Source organism: Atractosteus spatula, chromosome 23 (genome assembly GCF_055471065.1).
Source record: "Atractosteus spatula isolate fAtrSpa1 chromosome 23, fAtrSpa1.hap1, whole genome shotgun sequence".
Taxonomy (NCBI): domain Eukaryota; kingdom Metazoa; phylum Chordata; class Actinopteri; order Semionotiformes; family Lepisosteidae; genus Atractosteus; species Atractosteus spatula.
This window is the reverse complement of record NC_142728.1, coordinates 2,923,728-2,947,479: the sequence shown is the minus strand read 5'-3', so window position 1 is coordinate 2,947,479 and position 23,752 is coordinate 2,923,728. Positions and strand designations below refer to the sequence as shown.

Here is a 23,752-nt window from a genome sequence, read left to right as displayed (position 1 = left end):
TTTGAAATAACACACGCAGTATATTGTAAAAATCTATCCTATGTGTATGAAACATAATTTGTGTAGTTGAAATAAGTCTTGTTATATGTGTTTTGTGGAGATATACAATTTATCGCCATGTCAGTCACTTAACTAGAACCAAGACAAACAAAAACGCAAAGTAGCAAAATCCACATCGAGGCCAAAGTTAATCTAAATACATTTTAGTAAAATAATTCATAATTCATTCACATTTTCTTACTCATGCTGAAGTTGGTCCTGCTTAAAAGAAAATCAAGACCAGAAGGAAGTTTGCTATTTGATTTGAAGTGGTTTTCCTTTGCTTGGGCTCATGTTTCAATTAGACTATCACATGATTTCATTCAAAACCAAGTTTGCAGCTTTCTGGCTTGAATTAAACAAACACACAGTTTTCTCTCTCCCTCTCCCACTTAAGCAAGGTTTAGTGTCTGAGGTTCTTTCACAACACGTCTGAAGGCTTGGAAGGTATTTTTTTCTTTTAAGGCTGAGAAGGTTGTTCATAGAACAAGTGAAAGCAAAGCAATGATAACAACAACAAAAATGGGTATTTCTTCTTACAAGGCTGAGAAAGCGATAGTGATGCTTTAAATTCTATCAATTCAATGCTTCAATTCATTAATGCTTCAATACAGCAAAACATAAAGAAATTCATCCCCCAAAACATGAAGCCCAGAGAGTATAAAAAAGCACCAAAACCACTTAGAAAATTCACACGGATAATCTTCTGAAGCAGCTTCCAAACAGCACACCGAAACAAGCAAGTTTCTCCACCAATCTGTGAAACCCGTTATCAGGCCAGAATAAACAGAAAATTGCTTTAAAAGAATGGCATGAAAACTGCCGTTTTTGAACTTGACCTTGTCTTTCGGCAAATTCTACATGCAAAGTCTTGTAACAGTGTTACAGCTGATCGTCCGAAACCAATTTGGAATCACGCAGTAAGAGAGGGTGAGGGCTAGTGTCTGGTTGATGAATATGTATTTCCTGCAAAATGTGCCGTCCTGGGTGTACAATCGATTGCTCGCAGATAGTATACTGTCTTTGTTTCTTGGGGTCCATATTGGCCTAGCCTGAAGGTCTTGGTAGTCTTTGATTTGATGTTCAACAGTCCAGGAGAAAGGATGTCTCTTTCATAGTAATTATTTTTAGGCTGGCATGCCACGCTCTTGTAACCTGTGTGGCACGGCATCTCATTCAGCATAGCTCCTCCTTCTGCAGAGCTCTGCTGTCCTGGCATGGAGTAGGACCTGCTCATCCTATTCCCGTACTGTGGAGCTTCACCACAACGTTCCTTTTCCAAGGGATATTTTGAGGTGGAGTCAGATGGTCCCAAAAGCACAGTGGCAGCTGGGAGATATCTTTTAATGGGCATGGGCTTCCTCCTACGGGTGTAAACCATCGGAGAGCAATTTCTAGATTGATCCAGACTGGCACGCGTGTTAGGGGCACTGTCTTTCGTCTGCTTCTTGAATTCCCTGCTCCTGTCTCTGCTCGAACGGAGGACAGGGGGATGAATCCTCCTGCTGGCGACCTGGGGTTCCAGTTGTCCAGTTCTCTCGATCTGATGCCTGTATGAGAAAGAAATAGTTCCCCACAAAATAATACTAAAAACAAAATACAACTAAATGGGATATTTGAACTATAGAATAGAACAGATGATGCAAAAAAATAGTCTCGGCTTCATGCATATTCATGGGCAAATCATGATGATAAATATGTTGCACAAGCCTGAAAGATCTTAGTTTTGCAATTGCCACTGCACACATCAGTTGGATTATGTTGGCTTGTTTTCGTTAGATACTTTCTGGCCTGGTTCTTAGTAACTTTTATCAAACAGGATATTTCCAAAAAAGGTTTCTATTTCTTAGACTTCATATTTGGGAATGGTCACTTATTAATGAACGGGGTTCCTTCTGAGTGGGAGAATAAGGCGCTTCTCATGCATTCTCTGATAAGACCACCTGTCAGAACTACCCGCCATTTCACACGTCACTGCACAGTGACAATAAAGCAGAATCTGCACTGTAGACAATAAAGCAGAATCAGCACTGTATTGCTGACCAACTCAGTGTCACTGGAACCAGTTTTGTGGTGCTGTTTGAGGGCATCTCGGTCTCAATCAGTTCATGACAATTCATCAGGTTCAACTGAATTGCTCTCTGCGAGTACACATTGGCCTGCATTGTTTAACAAATATTTTTACATCCTGATGTTTACTGGAACTGCATAGAATCTACAGTAGCGCTAGCTCAAGTAGAAAATGTCCTACTTACAGAAAAAGAAGAAAGCCATGATCTCAAAGTACATAATTGTAACGCTCTTTACTAAGTGTTGCTTGAAGACACAGATGTTGGGGTTTGTATACCAACAGAATATTGCCAAACATGGTTGGAAACAATAGCGATTTTGATCACAGATTAAAAAGAGTTCAATCAGTCGGCCGCGATAATCTCTCTCTTGCGTGCACACACTTCAAGATCTGTGAGTTATTAACGCTAAGAGGGATTGAAAGCCCAGAGGGGGCAAACAGTATTGTTTTTGAATGTTCTGAGCTAGATGGAGTGAGAGAAAGTGTTCACAGTTTTGCCTTTTTGCCCGAAAGGAGGCAGAAATTCACAGCTATGTCTTAGAACTCAATCTGCAGTGAAAGTGGTGAAAAGATCTCTGGCAGGTACACGAATGGGCCATTTTTGAGATATTCAAAAGCAAGCGTGTTACAGATGTCGGAAGGGCAAGCCGTGGAATGACAAGGAGAGCAGTGGAGACCCTGTGCGTCGCAGCAAAAGGGGCAACATGGAGGTCAGCCCAGGCTCAGGGGGTCGGACGATGTCAGTATAGAAACCTATGCCCTCAGGCCATGGTCGTGGGGCGACCTGGTGCTAGACGGGTCTTACGACATCCGTACCCTCAATGCTGAGCCAGGAGCAGAGCAGACACAGGAAGTAAATAGGCTACACAACAAGACACACTGGAAAGACATGAATAATCACAGGGAACTAGGAACAGGACAGAAGAAGAGCGCCCTCTAGGTGTACAGGGTGTGACAAGTGCATATTACAGCATGCACGCTAATATTAAACATCCATGGAACATAAAGCAGTATTTATAGATCTGAGAGATTTTGATCATTTTTACAAGCATAATTGAATAATTTTACCATGTTAAATGTGGTGAGAATCAGCATGATATGGTACACCCTGGATGGGACGCCAGTCTGTTGCAGATGAGACACAGTCACACACACTCACACCAGGGACAATTTTTCAGAAGCCAATCAACCAGCCAGAATGTCTTTGGACAGTGAGAGGAATCTGGAAAACCACAGCACCTGAAGGAAACATACAGACTCCACACAGACAGCACCCCACGTCTGGAATGGGGGGTCACAGTGTTGTGAGGCAGCAATGTTAACCGCTGCACCACTGTGTGGCCCCAAATAATATCTCGTGAGCAATTATATGAGTTTGAATCTTTTTCGCTTGCATTGTGCTAATATAATCAAATGCTGAATACTAAAATTTCAAAGGCATCGTGTCCCATAAATCTTTAAAGTAACACATGCGTGTGTAATGGGAAACATTTGTAGAATACATTAGAACGCACTTCTTTTCATGCTGGGATCCTTCGTAAAGCATCTTGGTTGCAATCATGTATCAATATGCTACTACCAGAGCAGGACAGGATCAACTGGCTCCTCTTTTTGGTAACCTTCCCTATACCTGTGATTTCATTGTTTTCTTTCTGTCGCCATAAAATTGAGGCTTATTTCCCAACGGGCCCTATAGAGACTCGAGTGCACATTTGACGCCCACATGCAGCATATATTATATCCGGCTGTGCAACACTGCTTCCACTTTGGGGCTAAATTTAGTCCGTTTAAGGGTGATTCCTGTCGCATTTACAAAGAACCTGGAATCCAGATCTCGGGCTTTCTGCAGCTTATTTGTGATCAAATAAAAGTTTTTAATCTGTTTAGTGGTTTTCATTGTGCAAAAAAAAAAAACGGACAGTATTTTCTATTCATTTTAGGAGTTTAGGTACCAGGGAAATAGATACTTTAAAATAATACCCACAATTTCATATTTAATGCCCATAGAAGACCACTGGAAATCAGCCGAGTTCCTCTGTTCAGACAAAGTCATATCTCTGACCCTTACAGAAACCACCAATATCAAAACTCTGGGGAAGTGTACAATATATAGCTTTTATCACTGGTACTTCCAGTTGGAAATAATTGCAATTCCATTCACTATTTTAGCATGCCTCCATCTTCTAACTGCTTCATCAAATTGGGGGTCGTGGGGGAGTCGGATCCTATCCCAGCAAGCAACGGCCACAAAGTGGGACAGGATGCCAGTCCGTTGCAGGGCAGGCAAATACAGACACCACTCCAATTTTCCCAGAAGCCGATTAACCAACTACTATGCGTTCGGACTGTGGGAGGAAACCCATGCGAACACAGGGAGAACATAGACTCCACACAGACAGCACCCGAGGTGCAGAATGGGATCAGCACGTCTTTTGAATATGTATCACCTCTGGTCTTTACAGAAATCGGTTTATAGTCAACTACCAACCTCACCAAAACCAGCAAATCTGTACTGTGAGTAAGACACTTGATACTTTCTAATTCATTTATATTCCTCAACTCTTTTTGAGATGAAAGGAGATGATATTTCTAAGAAAAGACTGAGTGAATTAAACAAACTAACCATAGGCACAATTATACGTTAACCATAACATAACGCATCCACATCAAAAGCCATTTCTCCTCCACACTGAGAACACAAATAGACCCTTTCCATCGATGGAGCAGAAACAAAGATCACGGCAAATATTTTGTCCGAAGACTGAAAACACTCTGCACCAAAATCCTTAATTTGTAGGAAAGCCTTCATTTTATAACTATTGATTTAAAACATGTAGAATAGTGTGCTGCCATGATTAAATTATATATACAATCCAATAACATTTGAATGTAAAACACTACTGTGACAGCAGGCTTTAAAATCTTTTGTCAACATTTAGCAGCAGAAAAATACTTTTGGAATCAGTCCCTTTTTCCCCCCATTTAATCATTGGCCTTCAGTGGCAACTCACTCCGATCACAGCCTTTGGAGCAGCTGAGCTACAGTACCAGCAGCCTTAAGCCTGATCGTCACGGAGAGGCTGGGTCTGGCTAGAAAATCAGGAATCTGATATCAGAGGTGTGACCGCAAAGTCCAAATCACCATCCAGGTGCAGCACAATAGGATATCGTGCATTTTTGGGGGATGAAAACCCAAAATTTGAGCTGGGACTTCGCCTCATTGTAGTGGTGAAATATGAAAACAGGAGTTCGTTTAAATCCCAACTTTAAGATTTAAGATTTTGGTTGTGGCTATTTATTATGTACCATTTTGTAATGTGCTGTCTTACATTGTGTGGTTCAGTCTGTTGTACTGCGCATGTCCTCAGAGAACGGGGCAAATAACTATTCCACTCTACATGTGCAATAAATTCCTCTACTCTACTATTTAAATCTGCAGTTGGATAAAATATCTACTGTAGTCTTTGGATATGTGTTTGGACTCAGATGCTGTTTACATACTTAGTTTGTTTTGTGTGTGTACCCAGAGGATCTGGAACAGATACTGCATGACAGCCAGCAACTTGTGTTAGATTTACTGGTCTTTTCCTTCGATCTGCTCCTCATTCCAGATCCATTTGTTTTCGATTCTCTGTGATTGCTATTCATTCCTTTTCCAGATGCACAAGGGCAATATAAATTTCCATAATGGCTGAGAGCCCAAGGTTAAAGAGCTGGCAGGGCGACCATGTCAGTATATCGTAGGATTTTATGATGAGATGATCAGAGGCACTGTCAGGCGATGGCTGTGCTGTAGGATAGAGCTGTGATATAATAAATGCTGAATTCTGTTCCAGCTAATGCTGTAGCCCTTGGATCCCAAGAGCATCCCATGCTAAGGAGATCTGCAGAAAATAATCTATTTTCAATCTATGTGTAATCATACACATCATCATGTATTGAATCCATCATCTGTCCTTTTTTGTGTGTTTTTTTCCTGTGAGACACAGTGTGAGTAAAGTAAGGGAGGGTATTTATTTATCCCCGTTGTTGTATACTATTATGAGATCAATGAAATTGTGGCACTAGTAGTGGCAAGGAACACGAAAACAATTTGCTTTCAGCTGTAATTGATTCCAGGTCTTTGTGCAGGACTTACTCTGCTCGCCTACACACAGACAGTTAAAACTTGGTTTTGTAAGCTTGGAATTATCCAATATCCAATATAGGGTCATGGGGCAATTAGAGCCTATCCCAGCAAGCAATGGGCACAAGGCAAGATATATCCTGGACATGATGCCAATCCATCACAGGGCACACACAGATGTGCACACATGCACTTGCATCAGGGCGGCTTTTCCCAAGAGCTAATTAATGTTTTTGGACTGTGGGTGCAAACTAGAACACCAAAGAGAACCCCATGGAAACACAAGCCCTACACAGATGGCACCCGAGTTCCAGAATTGGACCCAGGTTTCCAGCAACTTACATTCTATTAATTTGATGTTGAGGGTGCTCTGTTACTGCCTGATGATTTGTGTCTCGGTGGTCAGGAAATATGAAATGGAGACTGGAAGCAGTAATCTGAGTTTCAAAGGCAATTTGTTCAATAAAAGACAACAACAATAATGTACACAGTAGCCATCCATTAATTGTGCCTCACCCTCTCCCTTACATCAACACACGACAAAATATATAATGCTGAATATACCATAGTAATAGCGTGTTGTCAGGGTGGCAGTGAGGCATGATGGGTAGCGCTCTGGTCTAATAGGTGTGTTATGCGGTCAGATCCCAGTGGGAGACACAGCCGCTGTACCTCAGAGGAAGGCACTATACCCATGTTAGTCCACCACACCTTGCCAGTATAAATGAGTTCCAATTTAAACTACTTTCAGTTGCTTCAGATAAACATGTCAGCCAAAAACATCTGCTGATTACTAATAATGATGTAAATTCTGTGTTGACCAAGGCCCCCTCTCTCTTTTGGCTTAACAGCACCTCTTCTTAAATATATCCACTCTTCGGTGGGAGAGGTGCAAGTAGGTTCTTATGAATTGATATTTCTTTGGACAGAATTCGGAGAGGCTGGACTATGAATGTTCTTCCCCTCTACCCAATAAGAGTTTCTTTACAGCTTCTCGTGGTGCTCTGATACCTAAAACATACGCCTCATTAAAATACCTCCCTTCTTCCTCCTCGTCATCTTCCTCCTCATATTTTGTAGAGGGCAAGTAGAAGTGCAGTATGCCTGCAGCAGGTGTCTCTCTGGAGTCCCCATCAGCGTCTCTGGATTCCTTGTGTTGAACCATATCTGTTTCTGGAGGCTGGCTTGCAATTCTTCCCACATGTGCTGAAGATCGACACGGACCGAGGGTTGAATCACAAAAAAAATAGTGACAGACTGGTCAATATGACGGAAACATGCTGCCAGTCTCATCGACAAGACTTTGATATTACCATGAGCTGGCTCTACTCTGATGAGCTCTGTGTCTTTTCTGTTTCTGATATTTGAGCAACACCCCCTGCCATTTGTTTCTTGTGCATTTTGTCAAATGGTTTGCAATTCGTTTCTTTTTTTCCAGCACGCCTGTTCAACACGGATGGGTTTTCTCCTGGGACAGCATCTCAACACGACGCTTTGCCTTTGAGGAACTTGAATCCGATATTTACACCAGATAATTCAAGCAGGTCTTGCAACCGGTAATGTATGATAAACGTATTCTGACAAAGGGACAGGATGTGACATTCAGTAGAGTCATATAAGATGTTAACCTCTCCAGTCCATCCTAGCACTCCTGCAGTGACTGCCTGTTATTTTTGTCACCCTTCAGCCAGATGTTACAGAGTGCTTCACTGGCATATGGAAGTCCTGTTTCGCAAGTCACATCTGGCGTGCCATTGATATTCTGTAAGGCCTTCCTAAAAGCTGTGATATGTTTGTTGACTTCTGGAACAGTTCATTGTCCTTGTTTGTTAAACAAGTATCAGTGGAGCAAAGATGATGATGTTCGATCAAGGTATCTAAAAAACACTTTGAAGGACAGCGATGGAGAGAGATTTTTGGTATGGAGAGAGATCATTCCTTGACTGATTAACCATACAAATACTGAGTTACCTTTCTTTTTGTCTGTTTGTTTTGGAATTAAGTAAATTTAACAGTTCTTTGACAGTGACCAAACTTTTTACAAAGCGCCTTCTGCTCAAATCCCATGTGCTGCACCTGCTATATTTTCTTTTGTACCTGTTATTTGATTCTCAGTCAAATTTCCAGTTTTGTCCAAAAGCAGTTTTGCTATGTGCAAAAGGTTAAAGAATCACCAAGCTGTTTGCATCACCATGGGCTCCCACACAAGAGTTCTCAGAGGGACTTTAGAGAACAGCCTACTTTGCATTTAGGGTAACACCATCCCCATTATTACATTCCCAAAGACATTTCACTTGCCCAGTTAAGAGTAAACATTGTAGACGTTTGTTTCTGTGGAGCAGCTAATGAGACGAGTTGATCTAATTAGCAACAGATCATCATATGTTGCCCATTTACCAGGAACCGCAACCAGTAATCAAGAAAGGAGATTTCAATTATGCTCTTAAAAGTGCAAAGGCTTACATGGATATAGGGTCTTTTTTTGGAAAGATCTGGCTCATACCTGTTATGAGCAGACAGTTCAAGAACCTCTTTTACCTTGGTCGACATTGAGCCCATCTTTAAGCTGTAGGGAAGACTCCTCTCCTGGTGCAGCTCCTCCTGCCGTCCTGTGACGAAGCCCCACTGCTCTCGGGACTCTGGCACTGTGGGGTCTCTCCTGCAGACGGCAGCGAACCCCCTGGACTGGCAGAGATAAGAGCCGCAATCGGGATCATAACTGGTCCTTTTCTTCTTTCAAGAACAAGTTCTTCAGAACAATGGCTCTGCACCCATGGGTGGAGGTGGGGAACACTTAAAAAGATAGTGTTCCCTCTTGTCTGCTATCACCTGTTTTCAGCAACCCTGGTCTTTAACCCTCCAGGACCCAACCCTCCAGGGCTTATGGGCACATTCCATCATTGCCTAAAGATCATGCTAGTAAAAACAATTATCGCTTCAACTTTTGCCAACGTAGTGCGAGCTGCAAATTGAAATGGGTCTGAAAACATCTGCGGGAGCTGGGAACGTCCCTTTGCTTTAATGCGCGTGGTTTGTACAAGGCAGCGGGGCTGTGATGTATGACTGATGGATGGAAGACGAGCACCGGTTGTGCAAAACCTGTTGAAGATGGTGGAATCAGTGTGAAACAGATGCGCGAGATGCGTCCTCGCCAAACTGAGGCGACAAACAACGCAGCGGACATGGAACACATGGCACTGCGTCGACAAAACACAGCAGCGCGAGTTTCGAGCGTTCAAAGTCCAAATTTCCTCATTTCAATTTTTTGCAAAAGAACCCCCCAGTAATAACGCTGCCGTACAAAAGAACGAAAAAAAAAAGCAACACATTTTTTAATTGTGAATGGCGTCTCGCTATTGGAATCTGACTGGTCTGCTTGTGATCAGCGACAGGAGACTGTAGTAAATATACTCCAGGGACTGGTGCTGGGAGGTGGAGGGGAGGCTGTGTTTGTCACCCTCTCTCGCACATCAAAAGGCCGTTTCAAGTAGTGAAACGTGAGAGGGAACAGACCGCGACCAGTTAAGTGTTGACACACCATCTCCAGATGGCAAGAGCTGTTCGAAATGACAGTAATTAAGAATCGGGGGAACTGCATTTTCAACCATATACAGTACATCAACGCCACAATTACACTTTTATATTCTTTATGGGGTAGTAATTTCAAGGTCTACTTGTCTTTGCGTTTTAAAGTTTTCTCACTCGAGGATCTTAATTAAAACGTCCCTTATTCCAGACAGTAAAGAAATAAAAACCAGTTTTTGAAGTAACTGGCAGTGACAACTTGAGGATTATTGAAGGAAGGAGGCGAAGACAGGTGGCATGGTGTTGAAGTGTTTAGCATTGCTGCCTCATAACTCTTGGGCCTGGTTTTGATTCTGGGCTGGGGTGCTTTATGTGTGGCATATGAATGTTCTAATTTTCCTCTCACTTCCCATAGACATAAAGACCTGCTGACTAGATTAAAAGGTGTCTTTGAATGTTCCTTGTGTTATTTTGTGTATGTTTGCCTTGTGATGGACTGGTGTCTTGTCCAGAGAGTAGTTCTGCCTTGTGCCCAGAGGCTTCTAGGATAGACTTCACTTTCTCATAACACTTTCCCAGAAACAAGCAGCTTTACAATAGTGAGCGAATCGGCACTGCTTTAAACTGAATGGTCAGTATACTTGGGAGGATTTCTTTTTGGCTAACCCGCAGCAGAGGTCTAAGGTAATCAAAACCAGCTCCCCAGGACAGGTAATAATAATTAAGAAGAAAAACTCTGATTTCTTTTTGTTAATGGTAACGTTTGTTTTGATACAGACTAAGCTTTGATACAGTGACTGCAAACTTCCCATCAGCTTAGTCATCCGTTCATATTTTCTGTGTTTTCCCATCCATTACTGAAAACCTAGGACCAACCCTTACAATGTAACTGAGTTCATAATTATCATGTGGTGACTTTCTATAACTTAGAGTGGAGCACGTGCTTGTATTGCACATTAACACAGTGGCAGGATTGTCCTGATTACTCACGATTTAAAACAAACGTGCAAAACAAGAAGAAAAAAAAATCATGTGGATTTTGCTTGGTTCTTGAGTGTTGAAAGTTTTAGATCCTTAACTGTTTTGTTGCTTAACTATTTGCATCACAGTTTGACAGGCTCCCCAAAATAGTACAGCACTCAATAGGGCTTCAGAAAACAGCCTGCTGGATGAGTAAGGTAACATCAAGCCCTTGGCAGGGAAATTTTTAGACTTCCAAAAACATTTTCACCCTCCTGATTAGGAGTGACCCGTGTGGAAGGTTTTTTACTTTAGTTTCTGTGGAGCAGCTAATGAGACGAGTCAATCTAAATAGGGACAGGTCATCATATCCTGCCCATATACCAGGAACCGCAACCAGTAATCAAGAAAGGAGATGTAAATTATACTCTTAAAAGTGCAAAGGTATACATGGATATAGGGTCTTTTTTGGAAAGATCTGCCTTGTACCCGTTATGAGCAGACAGTTCAAGAACCTCTTTTACCTTGGTCGACATTGAGCCCATCTTTAGGCTGTAGGGAAGACTCCTCTCCTGGTGCAGCTCCTCCTGCCGTCCTGTGCAGAAGCCCTTCTGCTCTCGGGACTCTGGCACTGTGGGGTCTCTCCTGCAGACGGCAGCGAACCCCTCGTGCTAACAGATGTAAAACCACAATGAAGATCATGTCTGGTTCTTTGGTTCTTTTGAAGACAAGGCCTTCAAAACAATGGTTCTGACTCCACCAGTTAAAGGTGTAGAACGGGGTGGAAATTGCACGGTCAGTTCTTAAAAAGATGATATTGCCTTTGAGCTACACCTGTTATCACCAACCCTGTTCCATCAGTGACCCAATCCTTCAGGAGTTATGGGCACCTTCAGTAATTGGCTAAGGATCTTACTTATTAAATCAATTACTGGTTCAGTTATATTTATACCAAGCGCGATTATTGTTTGTCCCGAATCCCTTTTATTAGTATAGCCAGCCTGTGCTCCAGTGCCTTGTATATTGTGGAGATTGCTGAAAAATCCTAGTATACAGAAATATTTGGACCGGAATTTCCAAATCAATGCCCCATTATGGTTACTTCGTGACTACACGAAGGACCCCATGATGTCCCAAAAGTACAGCTGTCACGTATTCTCGTGGGAATGCGACGCTGTCTGCGTGCCTGCGTGCGGTTCGTGACAACAACCTTTCCTTCCTAAATTCAATTCAATTGGAGCTGTATTTTCTCACTGGTACTGTTCTGCTTCTCCTTAAAGTATGAGAGGAAGGCATTTTTACATCTCAAAAGACTGCACTGTGAGTACTGAGTTTTGATATTGGCAGTGGATCTGCAGCATCCAATCATCCGATGACATACATTTGACCAAACTGCAGTTTCGAATGAATTATGTTTGATTTTTGTTTCCCACTGGATTTCTGTTTTAAGGGCCATTAGTTTTGCTGGCGGCTCTGAATTGATATTTTTAATAGGGGCTGAATCAATGTAATTGAGCAACACCATCTCCTTGAGCACCGTAGCTGCGTTGTATGTTTAGAGCTCTATAAATGGTAGAGTTGAGTGAAAACCAGCCAAGCATGGCTTTGTTTTATGGGTCGTAATGGGAGTCTGAAACAACACTCTGAGGATTTTCAGCATTTCTTGTATCTTTAGGATCTGATTTTTCTGACAGGCCTGGTGCTACTCTTCTAAAAAAACACATATACAATAATAGGTGGGAATCAATTCTCTGCTACAGGAGAAAAAATGAAGAAGTATTTGGAAATGACCAAGAAAAATGAGACATACCCCATATACCCTTTCACATGGGATCAACGTACCAGGTTAACAGTGTGAAAACATCCAAGCAAGAGCCATAAGGCACTGTGCCCAGTGTGGAGACAGCAGGGACTAGATCTGTCTGCCATAGTGCTAATCTTCTGGGAGCTCCAGTGAACATGTGTCCTCCCTGTACTTACCTAACTGTCTAAGGACTGAAGGAAAAAGACAAACATATCGGCCAGCGTTTTGAAAGGGGCAGCCGTGGGATTTCTAAATTCACTCATGTAACTAGATAGTTATTATTGCCGTGCTGTAATTACGTCAAAAATCATTTCCCAAGCTTCTTGTTTCAATTATTTTTTTTTACCCATGGGTCTGAAAATAGTCTTACAGATCTCAAGTGGATTGTATCCGAAACCAAAACGAAATGAAAAGGCACTTTTTTTTTCTACTTGTATATGTTAGTTTTACAGCTAGAGCTGCAAAAAGGCATTTTCACAGTGAAGCAAATAATCTTCACAGAGATTCCCCAAAAACAGGGCGGCACCTGGCTGTTCTACAGATCATTTCCCCCTACTTGAATCATCTGAAAAAAAAATGATTCAAATTCCCAGAGGCTAAATTTGGTGCTGAATGATCCCTGAGGTATGATAAACACATGGGAGGCGGGGAGCACAGCTGAAGTTGCAAAAAAAGCTGCAAGTTTTCCTAAAAGAAATACAATTGGATCCACTGAGAGCAAGTGAAAGGAAAGCTGTTTCTTGAAGGAAGCCAGAGTATGGGCTTCAACAACATGGCTCTGTATAGAAATTCAGTACCAGTTCAAACTGATAACCGCATTTTGAAGCACCTCAGATTTTTCTAATTATTTGGACCAAATTCACAACATTACCACTTGATGGGCAAGCCTGGAATGCTGTAGCTCACGACTCCCTTTTAACCTTTCAACAGGTGACATTGGGCACCTTGGTGTTGATGTTTTTAAACCAATCAGTCTAAGTTATTTAGTCTTAATTTCAGCCCAGGTCTCAGAATCATTGAAGATGATCTAAACTGATGGGATATTCTCTGTGTATTGCTGGCTGCCTTCCATTTGTTTCATTTCCTGGACCTGCAGAACTCCTTGTGTGCTGACCCAATCACTCCACTGCTTTTGGCCAGACTTTGAATAAAGACCTACCTGGGTTAATATGAACCATACCGCCTAGGATCTCTATTACAGCCACACCTGGAGATCCTAAATTTGGTCTCTCTGTCTTCCCAGGAGCATCAAAGTCCTGACCTTTATTATTAGCTTTACCATAAAGAAGCCCAATTAAGAGATTCTCTTGGCAGCAGGCTTCTCCAAATTAAGGTGATCGTGCTTACTAGATGAATGGAATGGCTGCCAATATTTCACAACCTTGTTGAATACACGTCACGTTATGTTCTGGAAGTTCAGACTCTTTCAGAGACCCATCTTCTTCAGTGGAGGTCCGTAACATTGTGGCCAGCAGGTGTACATTATGAAATGCAGTCAATTTGCTGCTAACTACCAAACAGGCTATATGGGCAGAATGGCATCCTCTTGATCGTGATCTTTCTTATGTACTCATGAGATGCTGTATGGATTTAGACTGCTCCTTTTACATGTAATGTATTCATACATTGCCTTGGATATATGCATTATTTAAACGACTGAATGAGGATCACAGCAGCAGCAATGGTGATGATGTGTGTTACCAGTGAGGGGGGCGTCTGCTGTGTCGCTGGGGATCATGATGGTCATCACTGTTGCGCTCACTGGCCTCATGCCGGCTCTTGTGGCTCTTCCTGACACCAGCATCTCTTCACTGCTCCCCTTCGGATCAGAGACGCGAGCTGAGCTGGGTGAGGGGAAGAGAGTTACTTTCCCAAGGTATTTATGTGACCGCAAAGATCCATAGAGAGACAGAATGGTGGGACTGTTTTTTTTTTTCCCCGAGGGGACATGAAGGCCGTGAGTTTTCCATTCACACGGGAGAAGATGAGACCGAAGTGAGTTCTTGACCTAGTCCTACCACATTTGAAGACATACGATCTAGCTAGAACACAGAGCAAGGGCTGAGGTTTGTTTCTCGCATTCCACTGTTCACAGCTCCAGTCCAACACATTTGAAAAGCAAAGGGGTATGAAATGTCCTTCCTTCAGTTTTCCAGCTGTTCATCAACATCGCCCGTCTGAAAATGTGCACGAACCCTCTCCTGTGGAAACACCTTCACAATGACTTGAAGAAAGGAAAGAATGAAATGAAAGCTGGAATGACACCGGTCAGCATTTAATCTACAGAACATACTGTGACTAAATGTGGGACAGGGTCATAAAGGGAGTGTACTTTGGGCCTAGAGTGCTGAGACGCCTTTATCCTCTTTGACCCTGTCTCTTTAAAAAGTTGTAGTTTCCTCTGTGTAAGGGACATGGAAACTACACATCCCAACATGCCATGGGGACATGGCCTGCTCATTTCCTGTCTAATCAGCCTCAACTGTGAGGGATTAGCTGCCTGCTTGATGGCTTTAAAAGGGTGTGGCAAAGACATGTTAAGTTTTTTAGTTTGAGAAGGACCAGAGAGTTAAGCTGGGTTTTGGTGTTGACTTATCTTGGATGGGGGGAAAAAAGGACCGAGTGAGTAATATTGGAGGTTTTGGTGTTTGTTAAAGTTTGTTTATATTATTATTATTATTGAATATAGGAACCTGAGTGTGTTGAGGACAAAGCATTTTACTGGCTTTTCTTGGGAAGTATAAGGTTGTGGTCTTGGTTGGTTGTGACCTGAGCACCCCTGAAAACATCCCAATATGCCTGACAGTCCTGGTGTTAGAGCTGCCCCATGGAGAGGTCAAGATCATGTGAGTGGCTGTGGCTTATTGCAGAACTGTTTCTCACTGCTAAAGACTGTAATAAAGCTAATGAATGTGATGCAGGGGTCCATTCTGTTTGAAACAACTCTCCAGGGGTTTCTCCCATACTTCTGCCAAAAGGAAAGATACAAATACAGCTGGCACTCGAGTGCTGCTGTGGGCTTCATGGTGTTAACAGTGGGCTGTCCAAATGAGACACTCGGCTTTTTACTGAGTGTCTGTGGGGTCAGCTTTCTTACCTCACTGCAAAGGGACAGAGCCAAGAAAAGTAATGGGATAGTTCAACCCGAGAGTGAAGAGCTGCTTAGAACTAATGAAATTAAGCGCTGAGACAGTGTAATGGTGCATTCATCTTCAATTAGTTATAAAGTTAAGATCATGATTTCACTGGCTAGGCATTGGAAAGGGGAGAAACAACTGGCTGTTAGTTAACACTAACTCCTGGCCTGTGAGAACCGATGAGAGAATGTTGGCTGAGGCTGTTGGACTTGGCTCTAATGCATGCCAATCCTTAGAAATTCCTTGAGTAAGCTTCAGCACCCTCCTCCTCTTAGTGTAACCGTCAGGGACAAAGCTTTTGTCCTGCAATTTCTTTCAAAATTGAGTTATTGCAAGTTGCAGCATGAGAATGTGGAATTGCAGCAACAAATGTAATGAGTTATTTGCTGTATCACTGGGAGGTTCCAACAAGCAAAGGCTTAAAACTGCTGACTCAGGCCTATTGTTAATTGTGCTATGCATTTATTCATTGCTTACCCTTATACAGCACTTTTCTGGATGCTCCAGTATTAAATAATATTGTCTGTGCTCACAGGGGGTTAACCTGTGATGGACTTACAAAACATTAAGGTGAAATCACTCTCCACTTGCCTGATGTTATGGTGTAAATCCCTTTTATGAGTTTCCTAATATTGGTTCAGAATTTTATTCAGTCAAAAACATCTAAATAAAAAGAGCAAGTGAGTCAGTAAGCTCAGCATGGCTGGGAGGATTTTTATACTTGAATCTTTTAGCTTTATTACCGATTATACTCCCACTCATTTCTGGGCCCTTCTGTCTTTGTGTGGTAAAGATTTAAGTTCCTATCTCGGCCTGGATGTTGAGCTCTAGAGTTCAGGTGCTGGTCATGTCATTAGGTGACTATGCCAGAGTTTCCCCATCTGGTAGCTCACAAGTGGAATGGAGCCACCAGGAGTGTTTGGGATAAGTGTACCAGGGCACCCTGGGTTCTTGGCAAAACAGTCACAGGGCAACACGTCCTCATCCCATTGTTGACAACACTACTTTAAGGCACTGTGGGGCTTGTAGCACTTTGGAAGATGGGTGGTCAGGCTGGTGGAGAATGGGCATCCATCCTCATTCTTTGTGTAATGCGGGAGTCATTGCTGTGAGCCAAGATGTAAAGAAATACCTGGTGTGGCCAAATAAAGGACTGTCTGACTGGATTTTGGTTTTCATGATATGATGTTACCTAATAGCACTGGACACCATCATCAAAAGTCTTTCCTGAATCATTTTATTGTGGTGGATTGCCTGTTAGACCACAAAACACAAGACGTGACAAAAAATAGACAAATTGATTGAAAATGCACATATAAGGTTTAATACTCTGAGTTTTTTAATTTTTATATCTGATTAACTGCTTTTGTGAAATTGAGAGATCTGTGTACTGTGAGTACTCACCAGACTTTTTGGGGTCTCCAAGCGCTCCGTGTTCTTCTGCATTCTGGATTCCTGGCAGACTGTGATCTAGGAGTGATTCCCATGTCTGACAGAATAGGAATGACCACATCCTTCACAGCCAACTGAATCTGTGTCTTTTCAAACTGGTGCATCTGTAAAGAAGATGAAAGTCGCCATTTTACTGAAATGGCACAATAGGAAACTAATCACAACAGTAGTTGGTAACAAAGTGAAGTGAGTATAAAAACCCCCCAAAGACACATGACTTTTGTGCTCAATCTGACAATAACAGGGGGGAAAGGGCAAAGGTTTATTCAATATCTAAAAAGCACAGTTTTCTCCATTTTCTTTTGGTTGTGGTTAGGAAATGTCTCGGTAAGAAATGTTTAAGTTTAAAACTATAGACTATTTAGGTGAATCCTTTTTTTAATTTAATACTTTAAAGGTCAATGCTGTGAGCTGGTGTGAACAGTTACAAATGGTTATTGGTGCTTGAAGTGTATAATCTGAAAGGACAAATTTGTACAAAAAAATAAAGAACTGGATTCAGACCAGGACTGTGTACTTTTGAGCCTTTAGGAAAATGACTGACTCCTCAAATCTCTGACCGATCAGAGCTCAGTGGTCTGAGCAAGGAAAGTATCAGCCTGTTGACTGTACTCACTGGAGGTGAGTTTCATTTCAGTTCAGCTTTGTTTGGGAAGTTGCACTTTATGCAAGAGAATGTGCTTGCAAAAAAGAAAGTCTTGATTTAAAGATTATATCCCCCTGATTGTGAAGGATATTTATTTATACTTTTACCTTGGTATAACCTTAGTTTAACTTGGACTTCCTAGAGATTTATCTTGCTTTAGCGGTTTTTCACTGCTGCATCAAGGCAACACAATAATACACTTTAAAGGTTCTAATGAATGTTTACAATGGTAGACCACAGGATTCCCATCATTAAAGGATGTTAAACCTGTAAGTAACCATGGTAAAATAATGTTACTCAGAGGTATTTAAATTTGTGTGTAAAATCGAGGAAAGGTTCAAGGTGAATTTAGTAGTTGAATTTATTTAGCATTTCACGAAGCATCTCTACCTGGGTAACTCATGACAGCCACTATGAGCCTAGCAGCCCCTGTACACAGAAGAGTAGGTGAAGACAGGATAAATTACTTCACTAGTACAGATCAGATCAAACTTTAGTCCAGATTGTACAAGCCCAGATTGAGCTTTTGTCAGCACACCTGTGGCACTACTCATAAGGGAAGAGGATTTTTACTGACCAGTCTTGCCCAAAGGACAATGCCACCTACAGTGTAGTGACCTTGGTCGCGTTGGGGGGGAATTGGTTTTGGAAACAAATGGTGCAAAGGGATACAGTAACTGTATTTCATGGGATCATGAAATGTTTTAATACTAGAGAAAAATAGTTTTAAGAAATATCAATCGTCAAATGTAGATTTCCCAAGCAGTCATCAAGAAACAACAGATTCCATTCAAGAATGATTTGTAAATACAAGTTAAACTAGCCTCTATGATACTTTTGCAAGTAGAAAACACTTTTTGTAATTCTGTTTGCCACATTGTTTATAGAGCATATAAATAGCTGTCATGTTAAATTATTTAAAGAACTCCTTCCTCTTCAGTAACTCCTCCAGGGACCCTGATAAGTTTTCTTTTTTGCCTCCTAAGAATGAAAGGCCTGTGGCCCTACTGCTGTTGAGTGCTTTCAAGTTCAAATTCTCATGACCCCGTTTATCAAGGGGGAAATCATATTTTTATAAGTTTTCCAGATTTCTTTGAGGTTTCAAATGAAATGCATGATCTTCAAAAACATGTGAAGATTCTTTGCAGGCCATTCCTGGCAAACAATCAAACTGAATTATTGACTGTTCACACTATATCTGAAGGGACCACATGCTTTAGGACAGATGGCGCTGAACAATTTTGAGAACATTAGAAGGGATGCAGAGAAGAGGAGACCATTTGGGATATCCAACTTCTTTGATTGCTGTTCGTTAACTGGTCATCCATTCATTCTTGAGAGGCGTCAGGTTACTGGCTTTGACAGTATGGCAGGGTAGTGCGTTTCAGACTCCCAAGCTCTTGTATAGAGTTCCTCCTATTCTTGGTTTTTAAGTCCACTTCCCTTTGCTTACCATTTGTGTCCTGTGGTTATTACATCACTAATTCAGGAAAGTGCTCCAAAGTCAACCCAATGGAGCCTGAGCCGTGGTGGTCTTCTCTGTTGAAGGCTCTGTTCATGGCTAAAAATATTCAGCTCTGTCATCTTGACAGTAAAGGACCCTCCTTTAAGCCTAGTAACGCCTCTCCTCACTCCTCTCTGAACCAAATCCTCAGTGGGGTTTAGGTGTAAGAGAGACCCTTCAAACTACAAAAGAAACAATGTAGCTGTTGAGCTTGAAGTGAATTTCACACTTTCTCTGTATCAAAGCATATAATCTTCAAATGAGATGTGGGTATGTCGCTGACATGCTTAAGACTTGTACATATTGAGAGAGAAAGCGCTGAGTGAAACAGTACCTTTTCTTTGTTTAGAGCTCAGAAATATGACCCTGTTCTTTTTCTGTAAATCACAGCCTGAAAGCAGACAACCATATTCAATAACGGCTTTGGGTGTTTTTCATTGGGAGGCAAAGGATTTCAACCATATAATTTTATATTATACTTTGTCTTCTGTCAATCTTTCTCCATATTTTATCTCTATGGACCCAGTGGTACTAGCATTTGGTTTCTTACATGTTCACACTTGTCTTTATTTTTGGTCTCTTGAGGTGAGGATTTATTAACTATTGAAATGCTGTATGGCATCAACAAAGGCAGTCTAATGGCCTTCAAAATTAAAGAACCTGAGGACATACTGTATGGGGAAGTTAAGATGAATCGGTTTTACTGCCAAGAATATAGGTACTTCTTAATGCCCATAACTATCGGAGCCTGGAACAAGCTAAACTTGAATTTGATACTCTGGCATTCATCACGAAACGGCAAGATTAGATCCTCAAATAACTCCTCTACCAACAACCAAACAAGTTAGATGGGCTTAATGGTCTTTCATTGTAACGTTTCTTCTGTTCTTAGCTGTGGTGTGGGGAAACACGGGTTATTTCCTGTTGTGATAATGCGTTTTGTGTGTTCTACATACAATACAATACACAGGACGGGGTTCAATCTGTGCAGTCAGTTTAGTAGAAAATCCAGGCTTCTGTAGTTCATTTTGATTACCTGTAGCTCACTCACAAGGGAGGTGTTAAGCAGCTCAATACATTTGAATCCTTCTTGCATACCAGGTATTGTATCAAACGACTTAATGGTAAAAGAGAATAATAAATGTTTTTAAAAAAGTCTCCTATCCCTTTTCCTGCCACATCCTTGACAAAAATGTTTGCTGTTGAGGATTCCAAAAATAGCCAACATATGATAAACAATGCGAACCACACCATGTGGGCAATACAGCAAGAGGTCCAGAAACATCTTGCAGACAGACAACGGATATGTGAACATGTACAGTATACTGTATATTTAATAAACGTATACTTTGCAGTACAGATACCTTGCTATTTTTAACTGGAATAGTATAATTCATGTTCTTTCCATTTAATTTCTCGGTGTTCCTGTTTTGTAATTCAGTTCAAGTTCACTGCAATTGCACAGGCAACACCACAGCATGTGGTGCGGACCATATGATAAGAGACGTGCCCCAGTTATAAAGTTTAGAGTAATTAGAAGCTTGGCCTGAATTTAGCAGCTTGACAGTTCTGTATTCATAATCCAATAGATCTATGGTTTCCAACGTCTTGACACAGTTGTAGTCCCTGTGTAACTTCCAGGTGGTCTAGTAGACGTTATAAAGCAAAATTACCAACCTACCACACTCACATTAAACACATGCGTTGCAGACTGTACAATTTCAGGACTCGGTAACTGGAACCAAAAGTGATTTTATTTTAACTTGCTTAGATGCACACACACTTCAACGTCAGGCTTCAGAGCTATTTAAAAAATGCCCGTCTGCAGTATTCATCCAGGCGGCGTGATGAATGCCCAGACACATCTTTGAAGTACAGCCACTAGCGATTTGCTGTGATTGCTTTCCCCCCAAAATTATGAAGCAAGATAAATGTTTTACAAACTCATTCCAAACAGAATTACTAGGAGCTCCATGGAGATATCAGGATAGTGACACAGATACCGTCTGATTTTCTTGAGGGTAGAACTTCATGTTGACTTTTTTCACATGGCTGCAGGTTTTTTATGATTTGGGCAACATTGATCAGTTTTGCGAGGGCTTCTTAACAGCCAGCTTTTTTGAAGGCTTCATTGTGAGTTTTCATAACTGCTTACAGTTGCATTTATGCGGTCTTACTAAAATGGTGCTCTCTTTGGGGTGACGTACAAAAGTCCTCTTGTACCAGTAGCTTACATATACTGCAACTGACATAAACTGGAGAAAATGGGCGATTTCTAGGACGTCTATGAAATATAGCACAGGTCAAAAGTCAAAGGGAGGGAGTTTGGAATTTAGCCAGTTCATTCTGTCAAACAAAAAAAAAAATGATGTAATTACTTAGAGCCTTAGTTTGTCTCATCCTAAATGTAATTCGTTGTCATTCTACTCGGATTAAAGTTGCATCTCGTCTTTAATATATGGAAGATATTCTCAGGCTTAAACTCCAGGATCTTTCCTCTAATCTCTAAATTCTGTCCTCAGATTGTGAGGACTTCTATTCCAGACCACTTTTGTGGAACATTCTTTCTAATATGTTAATAAATCGGGGATAGCGTAAGAACTATCCTGTTGTGCACTGTTAATGGAGTCAGTTCAGTTTTATTTATAGTAAAAGTAAATGTTTAAAACTAAAATTTTACTTAGTTTTAGTCATGAATGAAATCTAGTAGTCAAATCACTTAGCTGATGTTTCGGCAATTCTAACATTTCTGCGGATAGTTAACAATTAGCTGCCTAAGGCCAGCCCTGTCTGCAATTGTCACATGAATTGTACAATAAACTCATTTTATTCCACCTACCTGATGAGGGATTTGTGAATATAGTTAAACTCTCCTGTTTAAAATGCCTCTTATTCTTTTAAATAGTCCAGAACAACTTCTCAAACCTGAACCGCGCAGCACTGCCCCCGGTTCAAACAGATACATTTTGCTGAAACTTTGAAGTAGTTCAGAGTAGAATGCATTGAATTCTTTGTGAGTTTCAGAACTAGCACCGTCTCCGTTCTCAAAACTGATAAAGATAATTCCTACCTGTCTATATCTGGGATCCCTGTCTTTTGGGTTTTGATCAGACGGAGCGTTCCTGTTGCGATTCAACAACAGGATCCACCTGCTCCTGGCCTCGATCTTGGGCTGCATTTCCCCCAACCTGGTCTATGGTTTCTGTATAGCCTCTTGCTTCAGTGCAGTGAAGTTTAGCACAGCTGAGAAGTGTAATCAAATTACAAAGAGATGGGGGGAGAGAGAGAGAGAATGTTGATGTTGTCATGGTGACATTATGCAATCTCCTTTCCCTAAGCCTTGCAAGGTCTCCTCAGTCGTTTCCCCCCCCTGCAAGTAAAATGTCAAAAAAACAATTTTCATAACAGCGATAACAAATCCAGCCAAAAACACACAATACATTACATGGATGGTGAATAAATCTTCCACTTATGAATTTTTAATCTATTTTCAAACTTTATCCATAAAATGACATATCTGGGGCAAAAAGTAGAGTTGAGGCTAGTAGCCGTACAAATATTAATGAATGCACTCCTTAATGATCATAGATAACAGTCTAACAAATTCTGAAACATTGTATAGTTCTGCCTAGTTCAGAATGAATTTGAAGGCTCCATTCAACATGGTCTTGAACTGAAATGGTAAATTGTCCCGTAATATGTAGGATTTATATCTGTCATATATAATTAATCAGACTGGCAGCGTGTTTAGACACTGGCTAGGCTGAAATACTGCAATGGACTGAAGGAGCCGTTGTTGAAGAATAAAATCCAAGCCTTGGAAAACTTGGAAGAAGGTCTTGGCTGACTGCTTCTCGAAACGCGTAAAAAAAAAAAGTACGGGGGTGAAGATCTGTTTCCTACACTTAGGATCATGATCCAAGTGAACTACTCTTTATCTCAAAAGCTTTCATAAATAATGTGAGGCTGTGCCTTTAAGGCAAAGATCATGGTTGCTGATTAATAGGGCGTGACCAAAGTACTCTAATGGCCATATCATTTCCACTGGAACATGGACTGAACAGCTGTTTGGAACATTCCTCCCGCTTTGGAGGTCTTGTTAATTTGGATTGAGTCGTCATGCCTGAATGAAAGTGATAAGCCAGTATCTTAAACCATTGGCACTCCATTTGCCCTTGTTATTTAGATTTTATTAGCGTTTTCACAATTTAAAAGAAATTTAATGACGACGCGTCTCCTTGTAAACATGAAGATGTGCAGCTCTGCAAGACTGTACTTTACTCGGTATCCGTTTCTTAATGAGTAACTGTCTCGGCACTGTAGGCAACGTGAGAGTGCCCATAAAGTTTGTGGACCCCTAATCTAATTTGGGGGATGACAGTTTACCCTTGTTTAATCAAAACCATCCTTCCATTTTCTAACCACTTCAGCCAATTCAGGGTCGTGGGGGAGCCTGAGCCTATCCCAGCAAGCAGTGGGCTCAAAGTG

At 41.4% G+C, this 23,752-nt stretch overlaps 1 protein-coding gene across 2 annotated transcripts; it reads right to left on the bottom strand.

The window, feature by feature from the left end:
* Positions 1-681: 681 nt before the first annotated feature.
* On the bottom strand, positions 682-22,493 carry LOC148816057 (uncharacterized). 2 transcript variants are annotated; one of them, XM_088940724.1, is made up of 8 exons: positions 22,335-22,493; positions 17,067-17,218; positions 14,227-14,369; positions 11,246-11,392; positions 8,775-8,921; positions 7,274-7,442; positions 6,579-6,673; positions 1,540-1,589 (listed from the first exon to the last, which is right to left on the bottom strand). In XM_088940724.1, the coding sequence occupies exons 1-7, from the start codon at positions 22,440-22,442 to the stop codon at positions 6,610-6,612; spliced, it is 930 nt and encodes a 309-aa protein (XP_088796850.1). In that variant the 5' UTR covers positions 22,443-22,493; the 3' UTR covers positions 1,540-1,589; positions 6,579-6,609. The 2 variants fall into 2 exon arrangements, with proteins under 2 accessions (XP_088796851.1, XP_088796850.1); XM_088940725.1 differs by lacking the exon at positions 6,579-6,673 and having other exon boundaries at positions 682-1,589.
* Between the last annotated feature and the right edge of the window lie 1,259 nt (positions 22,494-23,752).